We start from the raw sequence: 25,373 nt of genomic DNA, 5'->3' as shown, positions 1-25,373 counted from the left end.
CGGCTGTCAGCAAGGTGACTTTGTTGCCACACGAGTGGAGGAGCCTGCTTCAGCTCGCAACTGACCAGCCGCTAGCTCAAAAAAAGCGGGACGCGGGCACCCTTAGAGACGGCCCAAGGAGGGTCGAGAAAGCTTGGAAACACCCAAGATCCTACGGGACACAAATTCGACACACACCCCCCCCCCTTTCTTAAACAGGAGAAAGCAACCAACAGGGGCACCTGAGGCCTGCCTTGTGGAGTCGAAGGCGCGTCGCGCTAAGCCCATTCTGCGAGGGGTAAACACAATCAGACCCCACAGATGGTAAACAGACGGCCGCGATGGAGCCGGCTGAAGTTTTTCGCTGCTGCTGCTCCCGCCCGGCTGCCGCTTGCTCCCGTCTGCTGGCAGACGTGCAGGAGACATCTCGCAGGCGACCTGGCAGAGAGGCGCGGACACGAGGTGGTGAAGCTGTTGTCTTCCTTGTCTTTCCCTGCTTGGGACATTGTTTGGCCAGACCTGCGTCGTCGCCTTGCAGAGCCAATCGAGACCAATCGAGACCCATGGATGCAAATCGATGCCAATCGACACCGGCAATGTCTGCCGCACAGCGATTGGACACGTCTCATTGGACATGTCCCCCTGGGCCAGCCCCCGCCAGCGCCAACCTCCTCCAACCTCCTCGGACAAAAAACAGACGGAGCAGACGGAGCAGATGGTTTCCAGGCGCCCGCGGGTTTTGCATGCTGCCCGCACTTCCCATTGTTCCCACGGTTCCCACGCTGCCCCAGTGCTGCTCAGATGCCCAGATTGTGTGTCTCCCGTGCTTGTGTCTGTGCCTGTCCCCTCGACCCGGAAACACTCCGCCCGATCGCGTATTTGAAGCCCCTCGCTCGTTCAGCTGTGTCTGGAGCTCTTTTTCCCCCAGTCCTGCAACAACCGCCAGCGTCGTCTGTCCACTCACAGGCTTACGCGCTTTCTCCATCCTCTTTTCCCCTGCGAGTTTCGATCGAAAACTCCGAGCTACAGAAGGCCGGGTCGTCTAGTTAGACCGCCTTCTCATCTCGTCTTTTCCATCGAACTTCTTTGTCGGAAAAGAAGCAAGAGGGATCTTCTGTTCCACCTTTCGTCTGGTACCAGTCGGAAGGTGTAAGAGAAGACTGCCTCTCGCGCCTGTAACAAGCCGTCAAGCTGGATTTTGAGGCGCGTGTTCCGGTCCCTTTCAGCGTCTTCCCTTCAGCCTACAGGGAGAGCGAGACCGCGACCCAGACCGCCCAGGCTACCCACACAGAGGTTGAGATCAAGGTTCCCGAGAAGGCCGGACGGAAAGGTCAAGCCTCTTCAATCGAAGTCCACGCTCACCTCCCTCCTCCCCCTCCGCCTGCCCCGGCTCCCCAGCCAGAGGTCCACGCCAAGGAGGAGGTAACGGAAGTCAAGGTCACCCGGGAAGAGGAAAAGCACCACCGTCCCGGCATCCAGGAAGCCCACGCTATCCACGAGGAGTTTCACGAACATCATCGGTAAGTGTGGCCTTTTGTTTACTTTCTCAGCTGAACCAGTCTTGTGGTTGTTTTGGGACAATTTGGGGCTCTGGGGGCTTCGTTCGGCTGTGCTTCCCACGGGTCCCCCCAGAGTTCCCATGGGTCTCGGTCCCCATCACACCTCCCCAGCCTCCCTCTCTTTTTTTTTCTCACACCCCCCTGTCCCCTCTCCCCGCCTTTTCAGCAGGGAATAGCTCCATCTAGGGCCGCTCCCACCCATGTCAGGCCCCACTGCCAAGCACGCCTGACGGCTGGGTCCTGGGGTGGCTGGGTTGGCTGGGTTGGCCAAGCGACGGGGGGCCAGGGGGATCAAAACACACGCGTCCATACATTCTAAAGGCGTCCGCTCTCTTCCCTCTCGCACCTCTTCCATTCCTCAGTCCACTGACAAAAAGCCTCTTCTCCCTCTATCCAGTCCTCAGTCTTCTCACACACACACCCACACCCACACCCATACCGAGACTCGGGTAGAGGTCGACCGCCAAAGCCACATCGGCTCTGCCATTGACGTTGCTGAGAGCGAGTACCGCGCACGCTTCCAGCCCAACTACCGCAAGGACTTCTCTGTGACCGGCACTACTGTCGACGGCACTGAGTTCAAGTCCGCAACCCATAAGGCCAGCTCTTCCCACGTCGAGGGCACCACCGTCGAACTTACCAAGTTCCCTACCTTCCCCAAGGACCCCAAGTCCGTCGTCGAGTTCACCGTCGACGCACCTTCCACCCAGAAGGTTCACAAGGAGACTACGGTCACTGTAGCCGACTCTACTACCGTAGACCCGCCCCGTCCTCCTAAGAAGCCTCAATTGAAGGCCGACCTCATCGAGGAAACCGTCGAGACTTCTTCCCGCGTTAGCTCCAAGAAATCCAAAATGGGTTACTTCGACGAGCAGGGTAAGTAACACAATCCACGTTCTTGCAATTCAAATCGCACGGCACACGCTTGTGCCATTGACCTTTAGCACACTCCATCCCCCACCCTCATGAGCGTGTGTGTGAGTATCATGCTCACGCCAGCCCCTTTCCCCCAGGCCGCTACCACTCCTTCCGCGATGGTCTGCAAAAGGGTTTGCACAAGTTGGCTGACAAGATTGCCCATCCTGAAGGCCACGCTGCCGGCGTTGAGCTCGGTGAGCCCCGTCGCGCTCCCGCCCCTGGCGAGGCTCCCCGCCCCCCCAACACCGTCACCATCCCGTGCCACCACATCCGCCTCGGCGACATCCTGATCCTCCAGGGCCGCCCCTGCCAGGTCATCCGCATCTCGACTTCGGCTGCCACCGGCCAGCACCGCTACCTGGGTGTCGACCTCTTCACCAAGCAGCTCCATGAGGAGTCCTCTTTCGTCTCCAACCCGGCACCGAGCGTCGTCGTTCAGACCATGCTCGGCCCTGTCTTCAAGCAGTACCGCGTCCTCGACATGCGCGATGATGGTACCATCGTCGCCATGACCGAGACCGGCGATGTCAAGCAGAACCTGCCTGTCATCGACCAGAGCAACCTCTGGGGTCGCCTCAAGAAGGCCTTTGAGTCTGGCCGCGGTTCCGTCCGCGTCCTGGTCGTCTCCGACCACGGCCGCGAGATGGCTGTCGATATGAAGGTTGTCCACGGCTCCCGTCTGTAAGCGCAACGGGCATGGATATGATGTCGTGGTCTCGCGTTGTATCTTTGTCTCCTGTTTCGCTTCCCTGTCTGGTCAATATTTGTCAATTTTTAGTCGGGTAGCCGGCCAAGGCTCTTGGATATGGCTCGCGTGTTATCTCGAAGGGTTATGACGGGCTTTCATGTCAGGTAGTACTACTGTATATGAATGTAATGGATGGATCTTCATGGCTATAAACCATGGTCCTAATGATGAGTGTGATATTGCCAGTCCTTTTCGTTATAGCATATCGTAGCCAGGTCAATTCTGTACTTCAATTAGTCCTTTCCGCTGACCGAGTCTTCGAAGTATGATAGAATACTCCTGCCGTTCTCCTTGTGCCGCTTGAGCGGGCTTCTATTCAATTTGAACATGCTCATGCTTTGTCTACCTCCCCGTTGCCCTTGATGATACAAACTGCAACTTCAGAATACTCGACCTAACTGAATGATTGTTCAGGTCTGTAACGATGCTTCTCGATCATTGCTCGCAAGAGCTGTAGGCACAATGTGTTTTCTCATTGTAGCTGCTCATGTCACCAACTGTTAGCCTCATCCAATGAAGCCCTTTGTCATATCTTCTATAGCTAACCTTCAGATATTAATGATGCGCATAAATGAATCACTATATCAATTGGAATAATTTTTGCAAACCCGTGATCTCTCCGCCACTTGCTCCGATCCAGAGCATGGCAATGTCTCAGTTTAGTGGCCTTGCGGAGTCACATGTCCACACTCCCCGGCTTGCATCTTTTGACACTTTTCCGAGTTTCTCCTCCCTGCCTACCAATGGCCTACCTGCGCTACATACATACACTAGGTTGCCAGGGTTGCCGTGACTCTGCTCTGCGTCTGCGCGCGGATGATCTCTTCATGCTTTAACCAAGTCCGGTCTGCAACATGTTGAACTGCGTCCAATCGGGAGCATAGGTGCTGCTTGCCGGTTGGAACGCGAATGGTGTGGTTGCGTGGGATGTTGCATAGGCAGGCTGGCCGCATACGAAGTTTGTGTGGATGGATGGCACGGCTGAAAGACTCACGCAAGCAAGGAAGCAAGCCATCGATGAATGAGCGTGTCTGTGTGCATGGCTGGACTCATGAGTGTGGGAGCACGGGCACTCGTGGGTTGGGTATCGATGATTGCTTATTGCTTTTCTCCTTCGTCGGTGCCCGATGGCTTATTCCCTCGCCCATATGTATCCAAGTGGCTGGATGAATCTGGGCTCACATGGCGGGTGGTGGGTGGGATGAAGGGAGGAAGAGATAGATGACCGCTTCACCGACCTTTGCTGGTCAATCAGTCCACTAAAGTGGTTGATTGGCTATAACTGGATGCTTGGCTTTCGTGTGCTACTTCTGCCTATCCTACTTGTTGGTCACGCTTTGCAGTGAGTAATGTCAGTTTGGTTCTTCCAATGATAGGATTGAGGCGGCAAGGGCGCCTTGTTCCTGTGTTGAGGTAGTAGTAGTAACGATGATGGTGATCGGCGGTGGTGTAACGGGGCTTCAGCTTTCTGCCACTCATCAATTTCTGTCGAGAGACACACAAAATATCGGGTTCGGAGATAGAGGGCACAGGACTGGGTTGAGTACGGGATAACGCTCAGTGGAGCTTACAGAGGCTGCATACAATTTACCAGATCTAGCAACAATAGCAATAAATCTGATAAACATTATTTGTAGTAAAGGCTTGCCCGACTTCTAAGAACATGCTGATGTAATTGATGCAGAACATAGAAGTTGGGTAATCGATTCATGTCCGTTTTGCTATAGATATCACAATTGACGAACCTGTCCTCTTCAGCCTCGTAGCTCAAAGAACGGGTCAACGCATATACACCAAAATTGTCCGTATTACTACCCATTTGCCACGCTCACGAAGATGTGGCATGAAGCTGGAAGTTGAATGTAAAGACTACCATTGTCGTGTGTCCTATCTACGCCTATGCATCCATGCTTATGGTAATTGAATCAACGACCGGGACCAAAACAAGGCTACCGAAGCAGCCGGCTTCTTCATATGCACGATTGCACGCCAGAGGGACATTCCCGGGGCGCACAAGCACAAGAGCACTTGCAGCCTACCTTGCTCCTTGCTGGTCCATGTCCATTGCAACAAACCGGATGAATTCGGAGCTGCGGGATATGGCCATCAACTATGGTTGGAGGACAGATTGAGCTGGACCGATAACAGAGAAATGCCATGTCGGAGCCGGTTGGGGATGAATCACAGCTTAAGGAAGCTTAATGGCAATTGGGAGTCTGGAGAATTCTAGATTGATGGGCAGATGGGAGGAATGACAACATTGGGCAGAAAACAACCCCACTTGCAAACCGTGGTTCATCTAATGATTGACTTTGGGTTGTGGGACAAAAGGAGAGAACAGCGAACAGACAAAATGCCACTGGCCTGTCGGTGGAAGAGGTCCGGGGGCCTCGTCGAAAATTCCCGGTGAACAAGCAGCTCCGAGAGCTGAAGCAACGGTTTAGGTATGGAAGACAGCTTTGCACAAAATACTCTGGAAGCGTTTTTCGCGTTGACGCATGACCCGACCACAACCACAACATTCCCAGACCTGGACAATCGATGTGTTGTCACGTCCTCTGCATTTTGCAGTCAATTGTCAGAATGGCCCATGATGCTTTTTAACATGCCACTTTACCTGCGCCAGGCCGCAAGGGGGCGAGGCTTCCAAGATTCCAGAACGTTTCGTCCTACCTGGGTGGTTGCCTTGTTACCCCGCTATTATCGTTTGAGTGTTTTCACTTTATCAGAGATATTGACCCCGCCTGCCCTTGTGCTCTCGAAAGGGTGGGCCCGACCCCGAGCCCCTCCCCCGCTGCGCCCCAGACCAACAACCCGCCTTAGGCTCACAGAGTCACAGCCCTCACCTCTTTCTGCTTTGCATGTGGGCTTGTCGCCGACTCGTCACCACTTCTTCCACATTTTGGTCATTTTTTGTTGTCTGTAGCCTTGTTGGCGTGACAAGCCCTTCTTTATCTCTTGTTCCACACTTTTGCGTCTCGTCCTGCTTCGATTTTCGATTGCTTTCGTCCAAACAAGCGCCGACGACCTGCGCCAAGAGCCACCGTTGGGTTCGAAATTCAGAGAAAAGCCTCAGAAAAAAAGATTTTTGGCCCCGACGGGCCTGAGAACGCAAAGATGACCGATCCAGCCAGAGTTTACAGATACCCCGACAACGCCGCAAGGCGTGAACGCTCTCCTCCCGTCTACAATCCTGCAAGGGCATCCATGCCAGTCACGCCTGGCGGCTACACCCCGCTCTACCCCGGCGACTTACACACTATGTCGGCCTCTCACCACGAGGGCCTTGGGCCTCGTCCAGCGGACGACTATCGCACTGCTCCCCCTCCATCTGCCCCGACTACTTATGCCACAAGGAAGGAAACGCTGCCGAGAACCACGACCATTAACGTTAATGACACTGCTGTTCGTCCCCACCACACCCGTGATGCCAAACCCCAACGCCCCGTCATCGTCACTGCCAAGCAGGCCCCTCCTCCTTCGAATCCCAGATCGAGCAGCCCAACACGCGATCCCTACCGTGCCAGCGACGAGTACTATGCCGTTCCTGCTTCTTCCATCCCTCGTGGTCGAGATGCCCAGTCCACTTTCAGTCCGATCTTGGACGACGATGATATCCAGCGTCTGAGAGACAGAACCCAGCGTCTTGGCGATACCTACCGTGCTGCCCGTCCCCCGCCCGTGTACCCCGCTTCACATTACCGTCCGAATGCGCTGGACCTCGATGACGAGGTCTACTACGAGTATACTAAGCCCAGCGACCTTGCTAGATATGATTTGGACCATGATCGTCCAAACAAGCTCCGTCGTGAAAACTTCGAGCGCTATTACCGCCCAACAGTCAGCATCAACACCGATGTGACTCGTGCATATGACCCTGCAGAGAGACGGGCTCGCGGACCCCCTCCGCCATGGGATGTGGATAAAGCAAATCGAGTCTACCAGACTGCTGGCTCTCGAATTTCTCTGCCCCCAGCTGATCCTCTTGACTCTGACAGACGCCGCTTTGATCTGATTGAGGCTCCCCGAAGTCCTCCTGACGAACACAATCGCGCTGCGTCTCACCCTCGTTACCATGATGACCCTTACTGGTATGAAGACTTCTGGGATCACCGAGAGCATGACAGGGAGTACTTCCATGACGACAATGTCATCTCGCGCGGCTTTGGGATCCGGAGCACTGGCCCGGCCTACGTCGATGACTGGTTAGACGCCGTGACCTACGAGGACCCACGCAAGTACAGGGACGAGACAAGGAGCTACGTCGGGCGGAGGAGGTCGGACGACGATGACCTGGAGATTGTCCGGTACGAGCCCGACGATCGTGAACGCAGAAGACTTCGCGACTACGACGAGGACGACGACATTGTCCGCATCCGGAAGGACTCGAGGTACTCGTCGGAGGATGAGCGCGACAGCAGAGTCCGCGACAGAGACAAAGGGAAAGATGGGAAGGGTAAGGATGATGTCTCTCCGCCACGGTCCATCAAGTCCAGTCAGAGGAAAGATCCCATGCTTAGCGATGAAGATTATGAAATCATTGAGCATCCGCGGGATGGTAGGTCACCGGATCGCCCACCGCTGCCATTGCCGGAACCGAAGGGAGACTCGAAGAGCGTCGTGTCGACGAGAGAGCGCTCGCTTGGGAGGGACGATGCTAGGTCGAAAATTCGTAGACGCCCTCGCTCGGCATCGTTCAATCCTAACGATCCTACTGTTTTGGAGGAGGTGAAGGCGAAGCTGGCAGCTTTAATGATGGATAAGGAGGGTAATGAGAAGGAGAGGGAGAGGGTAAAGGATAAGGAGAGAGAGAGGGAAAGAGAAAGAGAGAGAGAGAAGAGGAGAAGGAAAAGAGAACGTGAGAAGGAGAGGGAGAGGGAGAGGGAGAGGGAGAGGGAGAGGGAGAAAGAGAGGGAAAGTGAAAGGGAAAAGGAAAAGGAGAAGGAGAAGGAGAAAGAGAGAGAAAAGGAGAAGGAGAAAGAAAGAGAAAAGGAGAAGGAGAGGGAAAAGGAGAAAGAAAAGGAGAAGGAGCAGGAAAAGGAGAAAGAAAAGGGGAATGAGAAAGAGAAGGAAAAGGAGGCGGAAAAGGAGAAGAAGGAGAAAGAACTAGAAAAGGAAAAGGAAGCTGCCAGGGAGAAGGAAAAGGAGACGCCAAAGGATAAGGAGGCTGGCAAAGATGAGTCTCCTGCTAAAGAGCCCTCTACAGAAAGCAGGTCTGAGAAGACCGAGGATGCGAATGCCGCCGGCTCCAAGAAGGAGAACGAGACTCCCTCCACGCCTGAGAAGCCGGAGAAGATTGAGAAGCAAGTACGATTGGTCACTCCGCCGAAAGAGCCCGAGAAGAAGCCTCTCAAGGGCATCTTGAAGCAACCTCGTGCCCACTTCCCCGAAGACCCTGCTCCCATCCGGGAGGGCGTTGCTCCTCACAAGGATGACAAAGCCAAACAAGCCAATGTGCCGCCGGGTGCTCGCTGGACCAAGATCAGCCGCAAGCTGGTTAACCCGGAAGCCCTTCGCATGGGCAAGGAACGCTTCGAGATTCGCGATGACTTCGTCATCGTCCTGCGTGTTCTCACTAGGGAGGAGATTCAACAGTATGCGTTTGTTACAATGCAGATTAGAGGTCTGTTGCCTGCATATATCCCCTCTACTGTGTTTGGGTATTTCTACAGTCTACTAACACGATGCCCTACAGAACGTCGCAGGCGGGAATACGAGCGCGAGCTTCGCGCAGCCGAAGCCTCCCGGGAGCGCGATCGCGACCGCGATAACGACGAACGCGATGATGATACCACTACCAACAACGCCGACGACAAGAAGCGCCGAAAGGGCCACCAGCACCGTCGCAGTGACAAGGCACAAGAAGACGATGAGCGTGACCGAGGTGAACGAAATCGCGATCGTGGGGAGAGAGATCGTGAGAGGGAGAGAGAGCGCGAGCTGGACCGGGAGCGCTACCGTGATCAGAGAGAGCATGCCGAGGATAAGATCCGCCGCCATCATAGAAGTGGGGATTTGGCGAGGTATGCAGCGTCGGATGATGAGGCTGTTGAGAATGCTTATGGGGCCCGCGCGGCGGCAAGGAGGCATGGTCATCGTCCTCATTGAGGAATGATATGAAGATAACATGACTTGATGATTTATTTACAGTGTGATTTCATGAGGTTTTGGATATATTTAATTGGGTAAAGGGGTCTAAAAGGACATTTCAATGGATTGATTGTTGTTATTTTGATGTCTACGTTCTTCCTACGAGTCTTCGTATTTGAAGACAACAGATTAACCTGGTAGTTAGATGCCAGCCGCACATTCCCTCGTCATAGTGATATGGACTGTCCCTCTTTAATACCTATGTCCAAACTTTCCTTGCAATCATCCTTATCTAATGGAATTGGCCTTTCTTCTCCAACCCAGACCCGCAATGTCTGAAGTTGCCTACATTTTGCATTTATCTAATATGTAAGGAATGGCGGAAAATTGAGTCGAGGTGTTCCCTGAGCGAACCAGTCGCCTTCAACCCACGAAGGACTTAGTGTTTCACGCTATTTTTAGGCAACAGGATTTGATAAAAGACAAATCGTCACACTTTATTGTTATCGAAGCTTTTCCACCATGGAAACGATCTGGAGCTGAAACCGTTCACCAAACTTCCATCCAAGATCTGATACACTTCCCATGGAGGGACCACACCAAAGAGGAAACACCCGCCGAACCGTCCGTTTTAAGGGACTTTTGCATGCTTCGAGGTTTATGTTTACCTGGATATACCAGAAAATGTACCACGTGTGATGTGTTGCTGCCGGAGATCGGTGTTGTTAATATGGAGGGGCCAGCGTGTGCTGTTGCCAACAGATGACAGTACTGAAGACGCCACTTGTTTGGGTACTGGGAATTAAACACCACACCGAATGGGTTCTAATGGACGACGATGAGAACTATGCGCCTGAAGGAAGTAGTAGGGTTATTCTTCTCGCCACTAATGACTGTTTGAAAACGGTCAGAGTGCTGCAGCAGCTCCGTTCGTATCCTCGGAATGGAGTTGCCGACTGGTGAAATGAACCCTCGAAGTGGCAAACACCGATCCCCAAGTGGTTCGTTCATTGGTGTTGGCAAGCGGGAAGGCCATGACAAAACAGCAGCTACGTAAACCATAAGCAAACACACGCCTTCCTCCCATCGTTTCTCTTGTCCCTTGTTCTTGAGCGGACCTTGCAGCGGCTTCATCGGCAAAACGTGCAAGCAGCTGCGCCGGCTCGCTTCCCCTCCCTGCTATCTGCATGATTGACGCCTTGACCTTTGAAGCAAGCAAGCAAACATTATGTCCATCAAGTGCCCTGATCAAAACCGTTTGGACTGGGCTGTGACCAGACCGTTGAGAGGCTTCGGTTTCTGTCAGTTGTGACGGCGCGATTTCGCTAGTTAGTTAGACAGGAATAGTTGAGGCATGACGGGAGGTGGGGGGGGGGTTTAGCTGTGGGGGGGTTGTTTAATAAAGTAGCCAATTCTTTTGCTGATATATACACCGATTTTGAAACAAACTGTTGTACGGATTGGGTCCATGTTGGTTCAATGATGAATGCTTGCGTTTACTTAAGCGGAAAGGTCTCATGCTGTAAACAGCATATAGTGATCTTTTCACCTTGTTAACGGAACGTTGTTATGTATTCCATGACCGGTACTCTCCCTAACGATGGTAACACAGAACATCCCTATCTTAACTGACATTGATATTGAAAAATATTTTAACGGCCAAGTACTAGATTTGTCTGCCTAAAGGATCATGTAATATCAATGCCGTCATTCCCGCAGTTGATCCTCATCGGCTTCACTGCAGAAGGCAATTATCTGTTCCCGCCTCTTCACAAGTAACGCAGACGCTCGTATTGTGTGAGCAGATTGTTGCACATGTGGTCAAAAGTCTTAAAATAGTCAAAATGTCAACGTATAGTTCACATCCATCATCTCCTTACTCCCTGCTCTGGAAAATGGGGGCTAGTTCATTCATATAGTGGCATCTTCAAGAAAGCAATATCATAGGATAAAGTTGGAAAAAGCATAGTAAGAGGTCTTGGTTCTATGGGAATATGGGCAACTTCCTGGAAAGGTTTCTCATATATTCGATGATTGTGGCTCAATATGGGCTCCCTTGAACACCACAACACTAGTCTCAGCAACGCTAATGAAGCCAGTGACTTCATCTCACTCACCATCGCAGTGAGCAGGCACAGACCATGCTGTATCCATCTCAATAAATTTATTGCACAACTCAGCAAGCCCATTGAGCATATCCCATGACCTTGTCAGCCCCATCAATGTCTAAGACACACATCCCAGCGGAGAGAGAAGCAGCAAGATATTCCTTTCATCATCCGAAACCTGCAACATGACAGGATAAGCTCATCACCTTTACCAGCATCAAAGATCCACCTCCTACAACAGTCTCACAACTGCATGTTTCATAGATTCGGCAGTTAGCTTTGGGGTTGACTAGCAGCTATTGGTGATGTTCCTGCTGTTGCCCGCCTTTCACTCGCTGCACTGTGTGCAGGGGGAGGGGGGGGAGAGATGCGGGTTCTTGGATCCTGGGGACGCTAGGGGAGGGAAGAAGAAAGGGGCCGGGGGGGGGGGGGAAGGGGGCAGAGCCTGGGCATCAGAGGGAAGATCGGCAGGCTTCTCAACTCTCGGGCCGGAGCATGTACACTTCTGTAACTCCCTCACCGAGTTGTCATATCGGGTTGCCGTACTGTAGTGGGTTCAGTTGGTGGTAGACACACCTTTGAATGTTGGATATAGATATTCTGCAGTCAGCTTGTGTACAATAGGCAGGTAAGTTTCGCTGGTCTGTCACGCAGAAGGGTTCCATAATTAATGATTACGGAATTTTTTGGGACCCCCCCCATCAGCACCGCAGGTTGTCCAACTCACATCAAGTTTTAAGTTTTCTTGATTCAAGCCTTGTGAGCCTCAGCTGAGCAGGTGAGGTGGGTGAGGGGCGGTAACTCTATCTTCTCGATGTGATATGGCGGTTAGAGGACCAATAAATTGGACATACCCACAGAAATGCAATGCGCACAAAACACCGGATAGTCCCAAAACACTGGGTCAAAAGCACTGGCTCTGTATCAACAGAATTCCGTTCTTTGAAACATACACTGTCTTACTGCCAGACAGCTTTCTCATGCAATGACGTTGATGGAACGTCGCCACATCTGATATCTTGGCATGCCCTGGTTTGGATCACGACTGGGCCCCTGGTCAAAACCAGGGTTGAAGTAACTGATGAGCTCCATCGATCGCATCGCCAACACCTGGTCAGTTCCCCATCACGCTATCCTGCACAGCACACCTGGAGATGACCCCTGGACACTCAACGTTGTCGATCGCTCGGTCGGTTGGTCGGCTGCTGGGCCCAGCCAGCGACAACGACCAAGCCGCTTTGATGCCCTGGCCTGGCTACTCCCATGAAAATAAAGTTTGCCCAGATTGCTGAGCCAGGTTGCTGACGAAAAGTCTGGGTAACCCACGAAGCGAAACATTTGATGCTGTTATGGTTGTGATTGTGCAACGTCTATAGAAGAGACGTTGGTTATCACACTTTATGGGATGGGTCATATGCTGTAGAGAGAAGTCTTCCGACAAAAGTATTACGTAGCAATTCGATTCGGTCAGCTCCCGGGGCAGTTCCCCCGACTTCTTACTTGAGCTTTTACTATCCCCTGCTTCCTGAGTTGTCTCCTGACAAGTTGTGGTTGAAGATTCTCTGGCAGGTGGACTCCTTGGCAGGGGCAATGCAATTCTCTTCCAAAAGCACAGAGGCACGGAGTCGTGTTGGTGTTATGTCCGCAACCAGTAATGTCCTCGAAATCTTATCTGGTTAAAGTACGGTTCAGCACCCACGGTATAAGCAGACCTAAAAAGCTCGATGCTGGCGGCTTCAGGGCGATCAAATGCCTTTATTTAGGTAACTAAAGCGCAATTGATCATCGCACCTGCCCCAAATGATGCTTTGAACGATGACCATCTGCAAATCTCTTGTTTGAAGGCTCCGTATGGAGGTATTGCCTGGTCAGGGACTTGGGGCATAATCAAAGGGCTCTGGATCTGTATCAACCTAGTTGTATTTCGCAGACAATGCCTATGTTAACTTTTACTTGGGTGGGTAACCTGATCCATAGGTGTGCGGCCAACCACAATGGCTTCTTTGATGTCGTCCTCTTCCGCCGAAACCGGAAGAGTTCCGAAAGTCCGCGAGGGAGGAAACACTCCTCACCATACAACTCAATGTGCGCCTTCGTAACGAACTGCACTGAATTTGATGATCGATGCCTTCAGCGAAGTAAACCTGCCATTATTTAGCTGCGGTATCGACACAAGCCAAACTCGAAATGGGGGTTAGGACGTTTGTCGGACTAATTCAAGGAGCATATCACGTCCCATGATAGCGAACCCGGTGTGACGAGGACGAGGGGGCAACAATGGCTTGGCATCACACCCCTGACACTTGCTAACGTCCTCGGTTTGCTGGCGCGTGAAGCTTTCCGGCATCCGATGGCACCGAGCTCACAGATGCTTGGTGCCAGGTGGGGCCACCCAAGCAGGGACACACCATATCATTGGGCCACATCTCTGGGGACAGGAACAACGTGGGAGATGGCGTTCTTGTCGGCGATGCCGCAGGAACGTCACGTAGCATCTAGGAGAGGTCTTGCGTATCGTGCGGAAATGACAACATTTCAGGTTTGCGGATTGGCTATCAGAAGAGCGCGTTATCGCATTTTTTTTCTCTGCTCTGTGAATGCATCCGCATGTTCCGGTTTTACACGAAGTAAGATGCTGGAGAGGCAAATTATCGGATAGCATTGATACCGCTATGCGGCGTATTCCGCCCCCTCAGCACCAGGGCATCCGCAAGATGTGCCTGACCCAGAGTCAGCAGCTGAAGCTCATCTTGGATCCATGTTGGAGCTATGTCCAACCTGACAACCAGATTCCCGGGATCGATCAACAAGACAAAGTGGTGGCTTCGATGGGGCTTTGTCAAAGAAACCCCCCCCCTCCCCAAAGCCAGGGGTGAGGCAAGGCTGGCAGAAGCGGGGGCAACTTGTTGGTGTGTCACCATGGTGGGGATCAGATGAGGTCAGAGGAGACAAGCCGAGATCTGCCGCTGTCAAGAGCCCAGACCACGGGCCAAAGGCTGCACTAGCAAGTAACATTAGCCTTAGCAGAAGGCCATCCGGACCCGAAAATAGAAAAGCCAGCTTCGTTTTCTATCTCCAAATCAGTGGAAACAGACCAAGGAGCTGCTATGTTCTGTTGCTGCAACCTTCTGTGAGCTGTGGGTTTTGGGCCCCATCAAGTTGTTTGCTTGGGGAATATAAGGTTTGAATATCTTCGGAACCATCCTGCGATAAGAACCAAAAAATAAGGAAGTGTTGTTTGACCATTTGACCATTGAGCTATAAGTGCCATGGTATAAACAGGTCAGAATGAACGCTGACTAAAGCATAACCAATAACATTATGACTCCTATGCTCGTAACAACGAAACATTGCTAGTAGTAGGTAATTGGCTCTGTAGCTTGCTGTCCCCGCTCTACCTTGAGATTGCGTCAATAGCCGACTCGTGCAAGGTGTGTCAACCTCGCATATCACAAGGCGTTTTGACCGGTGAAATTTGACCATCGGCTCTTGTTAAAATTTTTGCATGTTCACTGTCGCTTGCCTAAGGCAGATCTCAGGATCAAGGGGCTTTCTCTGTTACATCTTGGCTGGCTCCTGGCGTGGGATGCAAAGCCCTGCGATTTCAAGTCATCTGCTTCATCGGACCAGTTCATGCATGATCAAGGATTCATCAGTGCAATTGATGCAGGGCCGCTGTGCAGAAACGCAGTGGTTCTAGGTTTGTCACAATCCTCAAAGGCTATTGAGAGGAAGAGGTTGATATCTGTTGTCGAACTCAGATCATAGGATAATGAAAATGGGAATTTGCACGTCCTCAGCGCCGAGCTCTGAGAGCAGGAGATCTCTGTACCGCTCTGATGTTTTTGTGCAGTGTGAAATATGATACCAGTCCACTTGATCCCTCGGACCGAGTCAACAGTAAGGTATTTTAGTGTTGGGCTGTGGTGGAATCAGTCCAGTCAACCAGGCCCTAACTGTCAGTACTTGTTTTAATGTATGCCCGATCAACTCTAGTGAAGCTTTAATGTCTATTTTTGAACTTCTAGTTGATATTGGGCATGGTCGGGGACATCACCTCAAATCTCGAAGTAAGATACGTATGTAGACCCGTTGGTGTGTTGTGCAATAGGTGTCGTTCTGCATCTTGTGGTTGTGTGTTTCTGGCTTCACGCGTCAGTCCGCAAACATCTTCGTCAGCTTCAAGTTCCCTTCCACAAATGGTTTAACATTTCCTTTTAACATTTGCAGTATTGACTCTATCCGTATACAAATGTAGATGCTTTGTACACATCAAAGCCAATCAGTCTGTGACTTGTCTGGTTGGACTTCACGTGCTCTCCCACGGCAGCATGTCTTAAGAGCGCCCCGCAGCCATCCCTGCATAACTGCTCGATTTTGTGCATGGGTATCGATTACCATCAAGTGCTAGATTTACCATGTAACAGATGCTGGGAAGCCCCTTGATCCATGCAACAGCGGATTGCAGATGTCAAACCAAGCATTGACTTATTGACAACAAGAACACTTTCGATCGAGCAAAGTTATCACTGATGGAGAATGCGGAGTTTACTGCGGGAGCTGTTGGGAGACATGGATGGAGATACCTGAAAATCGGGCTGCAGGAAGCCATCCTTCCATTCCAACGATACCCGCCACGCTCACTCCATGTTGGCTGCCAGTGCGCCTGGAAGTGAAGTGGCACAAAGACATAAGCCATTTCCCTTGGAGCCTCATGAAAGGCTTTGCATTCTGGCAGCTTGAACTTTGCATCTATATCACTCCATACGTCGGAGGTTATGCACACATGTTGATGGTGAAGTGATATTGCTGCTGTGCTAAAGTGCCAGTGCTGTGGTCCATGTCGACGACAGGCGTCCCTGCACGCTTCCCGCTCCTACCTGGCAGCCCAGTCCCCGCCATACCGACTGGTTCCTGAGCTTGGGCTTTCATCCCGCGCTACCCTGGTCTTGCCGACCGAGCTTTACCTGGTGTTACCGACAGGCGAAGTCGATAATCCCTGGAGCTGGGCTAAAAAAGCTACAAAATAAGCTTCGATGCACCCAGGGATCTCGGAGATCAAAGTAAACATCTGGTTACATGCTCGTTTAGTGTAGTGTGCCGCTCACGCTGCTTTGTGACACTGGAATTCGACTTCCAGTCGCATTTTGGAGGTAGCCAGAGTGGAGTCTCAACAGGTTAAATCTTCCTTGAATATGACCGCCTCACCAACCTCGCAGCGTGCGAGGAAAACCAACTTCTAAGGCCCCACATGTCAGCCCTGGACCCACACCAGCAAAGCTGTAGTGTAAACCAAGCCTGGCCTGTCATTCCAGATCACCAAGCAAGAAAACATAGCTAGACGCGACTTTTTCCCACTTCACCTCGAAACGTCTCTACATATTTTCACATTGCTTTCAATTGACGGAACAGTCTTTGTTTTTAATCTGCACTTTTAAGTTTTCCACAAAAGATTCTCTGCTTCGAGCTTGCTGAGGCCCAGAGCTTTAGTAGTAAAATAAAAAAAAACGCGACTTGTTGGAACGCAACCTTAAACCACCGACGTTTCCTCCCCCTTCTACACCGATCTTGAGCTTTTGAGAGTCTCTGACACCTCGACACTCATCACACTTCCTTACAGGGCCTGAGGTGAGTTCGTTCCAATCCAAACTCTCCAGCTTTCAGTCTTCCGCCAGGGACCTGGCCCAGAGTTATCGGCGCTAGTGGCGTTCAGATTTGCCATTGTCAGCTGGCTCCTCGGTCAGCCTTGGTGAAAGCTTTCCCACATCTCACAGCTTGGATCCGAGACCCGGAGACTGAGAAAGCGCTGGGTGACACAGAAAAACCACGGCACTGACTTGTTTTCACCAAGGCGCCTAATTTGCAACCTGAAGGCACGTCTTATTCACTTAGAGCACTGTCGATCCCACGTGGCTTCGAAAAACGGTCCGACCAGGAGCTTCGTCTCTCAGCTCCCAATTTATCTCATCTACCACTCCGTCGCAGGATCCACAAAACTTGATACTTGCCGGTCGTGAATATCCAAAACAAGAGGGCAAAGGTATGTATAACCTACACAGAGAACGGAATACAGACGACAATTCTCTGTCTTCCGCTCTTCATCAAGGCCCCTGCCATTTGCTTGTCACGCCGCACCGCGTTGGCAAATCAGCATGCGACGCGCACAGCAAGAATCGAACCAGGGTCTGGTGTCAGCCGCGCGATCCCGTTTTCATCTCGGCAATCCCACCCTAAAACCCCTTCAGGCATCGCATGAATTGGCTCCAAGACGGGGCATGCAACCTTGCTGGTGCACCGCCTTCCCGCTGTTCTTTTTTATATACCATTAAAAGTTCACCTGAAAGCTCCCTGAAAGACGTCTTTCAAAACTGACGATTTTGCGACTCGACAGCGATCCTCCAGCTAGCCCTAATATCGATCTTTGTTACCCCTAATTCAATCCTCCCATAATACCGATCGCCTTCGGAGCCCTCGGAAAGAAGGACTTTGTCGACTGGTCAACGCGAAAACAAAAAACAAAGGCATCACTAAACACGACGCGTTTACCCGTTCGACCCGTTTGACCGACAAGGAAGGGCGCCTGTGCAGCTACCCATCGGAGTGGTAGCAACTTTCGAATCAATTTGTAAGTTGCGAAGGCATTTCACGAGCTTGATTCAGGTGTTTGGGCGCGTTTCATGGAAACGGCCGACCAAACGCGTCAGGGCCCTGCGTGACTCTCTGGTTCCAGCAGCACACAGATCCGAGTGGAAACCAGTTTTTTTTTCTTACCCCCTACCCTTGAGTCGGCCTGCTACATCACCTGTCGATGACCGACCGATTATTCTCGGCGATGATCGGCGAACAGCAGCGTGACGTATCCTGAATCCCTGGCACTCTGCAGTCGAGCTTCCCGGAAAATGCTACCTTCACAAACATTTTTTTTTGCGCCAAACATCTATTGCAGCCGGAGAAAAGCACAACTAACTCGTTGCAAGAATACCGCAGATAACAACGAGCAGAAAACTCGTCTCAACATCCGACCCTATGGGACTGATAACCATGGCTCAACCGCGCCAGGCTTCGCGCCCGTTCGAGGGCCAGTCGGGTCATGACTCGGTGAGTGCCACTTTTTCGGTTCCTCTCTGTCCTGCGATGACCCACAACACCGGCACTTCCGTACATTGCAATTGTCGTTGTCACTGTTAAGTCATTACATACGCTTGGCTAGTCACGGGTAACCCTCCGCCGCGGTAGTACCGCCGGGATTGACAATTTCACACGAACATCGAGCGGTTACATCTAGCCGTTGCTCGGGTTAAAAGTTTATCTCGAGAAGTGTAACGGCAGATGGAACCCTTCTTCCCCATGCCCCTCGCATTGCCGTTCTTGCATTTCCCAAGAGTTCGACCACCCCGGCTCGCAAATGTTCCAGAAAACCACAAACCCTCGCATCCTTGGCTTGCTGGGGAGGGCCGTGCTTTGGGGTTTGTGGGAATTGCAGGGGGGACGCGACTTGTTTCACCACCAGCCAGGCATCTGGTAACTTGCCGCAGCTGGGGGAGGTGGCCGGGGGGTGTGCAGCGCGCTTCCGCTTAGAAGGAAGACGCGCGACCGCAAGCGCAAGCGTCGCCCGGTTGGATAGCATCGAGCACTGGCAGCGTGGTCCGGTTCCGTACCTTCGTGTGTTCGGCGAGCCATATGCCGTGCTTCCTTCGCACGGTCGCCCGCCCACCGGTAGTCCAGTCAAGCAGCAGCAAATGCTCATCTTGATGGCGGATGGCTGCAGCACACATCATGGTGCTTGTGCTTGCCGTTTCCGTGTTGCTTTTGCTAGGACTTCCCATGTGGCGGGCCCGAGGTAGCCACGGCCGCTTAACGGTGAAGTGGCTGGCCTGCGACAACACCATTCACTTACCCTCTCTTACCACCCCACGTATCGCCCCCCCCACACCGCCTACCTAAGAATCCTTGAACAAGCACAACAAGGACGGGCAAGACGATCCAGCGATCTCTGCTCCCGTTTAAAGCTTCTCCCATCCACAAACAGATCCAAATATGCTTTTCACCGCAGAGCCTGCGTGCGCCGGGTGTGCGTTGACAGTACTCGTGTGCGACGATCTTCTCCCAAGGCTACTGAGATGAGCGCGCCTTTGCTCGACAGTCGAAAGCCAGAAGTCAGTTGCACCTTTGGCAAGTGGGTACGGAGGCGACAAACCATCGCGTCTGTGGGGCTAGTGCACTTTCCTTGACGCGTTGTCCAGAGGCCAGACAATGAGCACGTCCTTTTGCGGTGATCAAAATCCACATTTTGCGCCTCGACGGGATTTCTCCACAGGTCACAAACATTTTGTCAGAGGCATGACCGCGTTGTCGTCTCATCTGCTGCCGCAGCAAAGTTGCTTGCGTCAAGGGCCTTTTCTGGGGTTCGGGTTGGTTGCAGCATGTGAGAGACATCAGAGATAGTGATCGATGTTGCCTCAGTATCCGAGTTGTCTGTTCTTCCGCTCATCTTGGTTTGCGACGATGATCCCCAGAAACACCATTATCCCTTCTGCCCACGAACGGTGCGCACAACGCGCGCCCATCGATGGCAGACGCAGATGGACCCGCTGGCTGGGATGTCTCCCTGACTTGGGGCCCGGGGGTACCGGTCATCGGGGACGGACTGCCAAGCTGCGCAGGGATTGCATAGCGGCAGTTGATTGGTCCTCTCAGCCTTTCTTCACCGCCCCTTGTCCTAGCCAAATGGAAGGCAAAGAGCGCAGCAGCTGGGGTGGGTCCCTTCAGGAAAACTTCCAGATTGCTTGCCGCTTCGGTGGTTAGCGTCGGATGGCTATTCCTGCTTGGGCAGTAGTCGTGCTACCTGGCACTCGATCGCGTCTGCCATTGGTCACCGCATCTAAATGCAGTTGCCCCCTGCAATCTTTTCTCCCCTTCTCCCCCACCTTGCCTTCGCCCCCCCCCCCCTTGCTCAGGTTTGTTCCGCCGTCATCCTTGACGCATCTTACCCACGCACCGTGACAATTTCCTTCATCGCGCTGTGAGAGCTCGGGGCCAGAGTTGCTTTCGGTGTTGATCGTAGTCGGTCTGGACTCCTGCTCCGGCCAGCTCACAAGACCGAACGGCGTTTTGTCTGGATTTCTGGATTGGGCCGCGGCTCGCAGTGCTGCCGCAGCGATTTCCTACGAGCCGAGTATTGCATCCATCAGAAAGCAGAAGACTGGACGCTGGATGCCCCGGGTCTGCTGGGTTCCCCAGTACATCGCCAGTCTTGACCGAACATCGATTTTTTCATTTTAAAAACCCCCTGTCCTGCCCCGGTTTTCCAGCATCTTTTACTCGGCTTTCCCTGCAAACCAACCCGGTTTGGCTCTGGTTTTACCCATATCGATTTTTTTTTCTGTCTGCTCTCTTCCATCCATCCGTACATCACTCCGCCAGATCCCCACAGACGCGACTTTTTTTTTTTCTGCCGTTTTGTTCACACGTCGCTGTCGCGCAAGTCGGGATCGAGCCTGTCACTCCCGCTCCCTCGCCGCGGCTCTGCATATTCGGTTAGTTCCCCTTGTTCCTTTGCAGCGTCTTCCTGCCTGCCGGCGGCCAGGGGTCGAGCTGGTCCTGGCCTAGGCTTCTGGCATTTAGGGCTCCGAGTCCTGGGGCGCGCAAGCGATCGCTTAGGCGATTGGCAACACCACGCTGTCCCCGAGAGGGCAATCCCAAGTGGGCGTCTCGAAACTTCGGGAGACGTTTCCGAGCCCTCGCTGCTCCACCTTAGTGGGTAGCATTTTCTTCCTGGCTCTCGCGGGCCCGGTTTGAATGCCGCGTGCAAAAGCTGCCCTGTCCTGCAAAATCCCACTCCAAATCCCCGAGACTAGCCCGCCTCACCCGTGGACCCCTCGTCTCTTTTCAGGGGTCCGACTTAACTTCCGGCTACCCAGTCCTTGCAACGCGTTTTAGTGGAAAAAAAAAACCATAACACACCAGACGCGTCCTTGCCCTGCACTAGACCGCACACAAAGATACTCGACACGCATGGTTTTTGCTTGGACAAGAACCTTGAACCTCGAGCAGTAAGACTAATGGTTGTGGCCTCTATGCAGCATCACACCGCCCATCACCAGCAACAGGGTCCGGTTCCTCCTCTTCTACAACACTCGAGACCCTCGAGCATTGTCCAGCAGCACCACAGCCAGGCGCCGCCCCAGCAGCCGCCTCAACAGCAGCCCCAACAGCCACAGACCCAGCACTCGAGCGCGTACCCGTACCCGCCACAGAGCCAGACTAGCAGCTCGCAGGATCACGCGCTGTCCTACTACGCTCATCCAAGTCCCTACAGCACGCCGGGCGCGACAAGCGGATACACGTCCGCAGGTACGTTGGCCAAACCCGCGTTCGTGGATCTTGTTGTGTTCTCAGCTAACGCGCATCGCGGCAGACACTGGCGACATGATGGCTGCCACTATGCCGAGACCGTATCCCCCCATGTCCTATCACACGCCGCAGTCGAATTCCCCGGCTTCGGTGGCATCACCCTCCGGCCATGACCAGCAGCGGGGCATGTACGGGCAGCCGCCCTCCCAGCTACATCAGCAGTCGCTCTACTACAGTGCTCCTCAGCAGCAGTACTCGTCGATGCCCGCGCAGGCCGCACAGTCGCCGTACGCTCAGCATGCGCAGCAACCACATCAGCCGATGGGCTCTCAGCCCAGCATGATGATGTCGCATACTGCTCAGCAACACCAGATGAGCCAGCATGCGCCGCAACACTCGCAGCCGGGCATGACGGTTAGCCCGCGGCCGGATGCCAAGATGGACCCCCATGGCCTGAACCACCAGATGTCCAGGACTTCGGGCCCTGTCGCCATTGGCAGCAGTGCCTCTACGAATGCTCAGAATGGCGGCCAGGTGTCGACCACGACTACTTCCACGTCGCAAGTTAATTCTAATGCTGCGCCGGGGCCCATTCCGGCTACCACACCATTGGTAGTGAGGCAGGACACGAACGGTGTGCAGTGGATTGCTTTCGAGTATTCGCGCGATCGCGTCAAGATGGAGTACACGATTCGTTGCGATGTTGAGTCTGTCAACACTGATGAGCTGTCTCCTGAGTTCAAGGCCGAGAACTGCGTCTATCCTCGTGCATGCTGCCCCAAGGAGCAGTACCGTGGCAACCGCCTGCAATACGAGACCGAATGCAACACTGTCGGTTGGGCTCTGGCCCAGTTGAACCCGCCTCTGCGTGGCAAGCGCGGTCTCATTCAACGTGCTGTTGACAGCTGGCGTAACAGCAATGCGGACCCACGGCTGAGGAGTCGTCGTGTTCGCCGCATGGCCAAGATGCAATACCGCAATCAAAAGGCAGGTCTGCCTGCTACTCATAATAGCCAACTCCCCCAGACTCACAATAGCCAGCTACCCGGTACCGCGTCGACCGGCATGACCACTCCCGCTGCTCTGCCGGCTGCTACCGATCCGTCGATGGCCAACTCGGGCCTCAGCAGCATGCCGCCTCAGCTGCACCACCACCATACAGCCCCTCAAACAGCGGCAACGGACGGGAAAACTCAGGGAGGTGATGAAGTCGGTATGTTTCACCAGATGGCCTAAAGCGCGCGCGTTGTTGTGTTTAAGTGTGATACCTCTTCGAGCCGCCTGTTTTACATGCGAATATGCATTTTTTTTCCCCGTTCTTTCCTCTATTTCCTTGTCTTCTTTTTTAACCCCCTCTCTGTTCGGGTCATGTTTGGATCATTCGGGATATACTCGCTACGCGTCCCCTTTGGCTTGTCATATACTGGCGCGTTTATTCGGTTTTCGAGCACCACTTTATACTGGGACAGCTACAGGAATCCGTTGTTACAAAAATATCTGTACATTACAATAGTTGCGTTTGCTGTTAGTTTTTGTTTTGCTGGTTTTCGGTCGTCGTTGAGTCGTCTGGCTGGCTGCTGGCAGAACGTTCTGCGTGCGTTGCATTGCATCTTGCATGCTTCGCAGCTGCACATTTCATCAGCATCGCACCGTCACATATCAAGCAACAAACACATACACCTCGCAAAGCTTTTCGAGCAGAGCGGGTGGGAAAGAGAAGACAGAAGAGAAAGACAACGAAAATAATGGGACATGGAAGGATACCAAGGAGAGAGAGCAAAGTTTTGCGAGTTCAGCAGTGTGTTCGTTGAAAAGGGAGCCTGAGCCAAGATTGAAATGATGGCCCCTTAAGATGATTCACCACCTGTACTCTGCTCGTTAAGTTATTGCGTTGCGTTTCTGTTTGCGATTTGCGAGTCGAGTTGTTGCTCTGCTGTTGCCGCGCTGCTCTTTTTCTGGCTTGAAGACGGGATCACACTGGGCATGATCCGACGCGCGCTGTCTTGGCCTTGAACCCCCCCTGTCCTTGACGAGCCCTTGCATGCCACACGTAGAACGCCGATAGGCTAACTGTGTGTTCCTTTTTTTAGGGGAGTATCCGAATGATCAGCAACACCACCATCATCACCAACCCCCTGTCCAATCTGGCACCGATGAGCGTCCCGCCCAGGTGTTCACAGGTTATGGTGTCTACAACGGCGCTCCCCAAGCCTCGTCTTCTATGTCTTCCATCCACGACGCCATGAGTGGCTCCCATGCCACCACTGCAGCGCGGCGGACCGCTTCTTCTCGTCGGGGCTCTGATGATACTCCTGATGACCTCTTCCCAGATATCCCTGAGGCTAAGAAGCGCAAGTTCATCTTGGTCGAGGACAGCGATCGCCAGAGCCGTCTCCGTGTGCGCGTGACTCTCGATGGAGTCGATACACGCGAGATCCCGGATAGCTTCCGCAAGAGCAGTAGCGTGTATCCGCGTTCATACTTCCCTCGCGAGATGCAAAGTCCTCCCCCGAGTGCTACTGGCAGCAAGTTCTTCACCGATGATGCAAGTGACTATGAGGATGACGGGACTACCGACACCGAAGGCCGCCGCTATACCCGTATCAACCGGCGGGGCCGTACCATGGTGAAGGTGCCCATGGCTGAGGGCCAGGAGGGCGAGATCGCCATCCCTCGTATGCGTAAGATGTTCCGGGGCAAGGAGGTGCGGTTGAATGACCTTGGGTACCGCATGGCCTGGCTCCAGAGCCGTGTGTTTGCTGGCCGGACTGTGTTCTTGCAGAGAGCTTGTAAGTATACCTCTGGCAGCCAAGGTTCTTCTGACACTAATGAAAATTACTAGTGGATTGTTACCGCAACAAGACCCGGAGCGCCATGGAGTCTATCATGCAGGACGTCAAGACGACGGCACCGCACTACGAGACGCGCGTCGGCAAGCGTCGGTTCAACGAGCGCATGCGCAGCGGCGAAAAGGAGGACGAGTCGTAAATTATGCCTTTTGGAAAAACGTATGACCTGAATGAACCTACCGGTCGATGATTCAGCTAGCAAGATCGGAAATGTCGGATTATAATGTCTTGAGTGCCAATGAACCGAGTGGGCTTTTTATGTAAAGCTCAGGCTCTCTCATGGAACTTTTTTTTTCTCCGGATGGGTCCTCCTCGTCTTGCTGTATAGTTTCCTTGTCGGCTATGCTCGGCTGGGGCCCATGTCTCTGCAAGACTCGGAGCTGTCTGGGGAATTAGGACGGACGGCGTTTGCTGGGTCAATTAGATGAAGACAAATATACTCAGCAACCAGCAAAACAGTACAACGAAGAGTTTTCGATGTATGTTAGGTAAACTATATGGTGCTTACATGGTCGGATGGATTTGGACAGATGTCATGTTGGTTGGTGTTGGTGTCATGTATGGCTGGTTAAATGGATGTATAATAAAGTGTGTGGGTATAAATGAGATAGGGTCGCCCCGTTTAGTTAAGAGATTTGTCTTACTGTGCTGGTGTGAGCCCTCTTCTCATTTTGATGGGATTGGGGCTGGCCATTTAGCGGATATGGGTTGTCAACGCTGACATGAGTTGAACGGGATGAGTCAATAGCTCCTGCAGAAAACAGATACA

The 25,373-nt window shown here is 52.9% G+C and overlaps 3 protein-coding genes across 3 annotated transcripts; all 3 read left to right on the top strand.

The window, feature by feature from the left end:
• Positions 1 to 613: 613 nt before the first annotated feature.
• CTHT_0014000 (putative woronin body protein) lies at positions 614 to 3,141 on the top strand (the record flags this gene model as incomplete). The annotated part of the gene is made up of 4 exons (XM_006691851.1): positions 614 to 791; positions 1,163 to 1,499; positions 1,936 to 2,414; positions 2,552 to 3,141. The coding sequence occupies 4 exons, from the start codon at positions 614 to 616 to the stop codon at positions 3,139 to 3,141; spliced, it is 1,584 nt and encodes a 527-aa protein (XP_006691914.1).
• A 3,180-nt stretch (positions 3,142 to 6,321) lies between these two features.
• Positions 6,322 to 9,312, top strand: CTHT_0013990 (uncharacterized protein; the record flags this gene model as incomplete). The annotated part of the gene is made up of 2 exons (XM_006691850.1): positions 6,322 to 8,827; positions 8,900 to 9,312. The coding sequence occupies 2 exons, from the start codon at positions 6,322 to 6,324 to the stop codon at positions 9,310 to 9,312; spliced, it is 2,919 nt and encodes a 972-aa protein (XP_006691913.1).
• Positions 9,313 to 21,478: 12,166 nt separating this feature from the next.
• On the top strand, positions 21,479 to 24,743 carry CTHT_0013980 (uncharacterized protein; the record flags this gene model as incomplete). Its single annotated transcript, XM_006691849.1, has 4 exons — positions 21,479 to 21,755; positions 21,820 to 22,968; positions 23,846 to 24,544; positions 24,598 to 24,743. The coding sequence occupies 4 exons, from the start codon at positions 21,479 to 21,481 to the stop codon at positions 24,741 to 24,743; spliced, it is 2,271 nt and encodes a 756-aa protein (XP_006691912.1).
• Positions 24,744 to 25,373: the final 630 nt, after the last annotated feature.

This window comes from Thermochaetoides thermophila (genome assembly GCF_000221225.1).
Source record: "Thermochaetoides thermophila DSM 1495 unplaced genomic scaffold scf7180000011814, whole genome shotgun sequence".
Taxonomy (NCBI): Eukaryota; Fungi; Ascomycota; class Sordariomycetes; order Sordariales; family Chaetomiaceae; genus Thermochaetoides; species Thermochaetoides thermophila.
The sequence above is the reverse complement of the archived record's forward strand: the minus strand, read 5'-3'. Positions and strand labels throughout refer to the sequence as shown.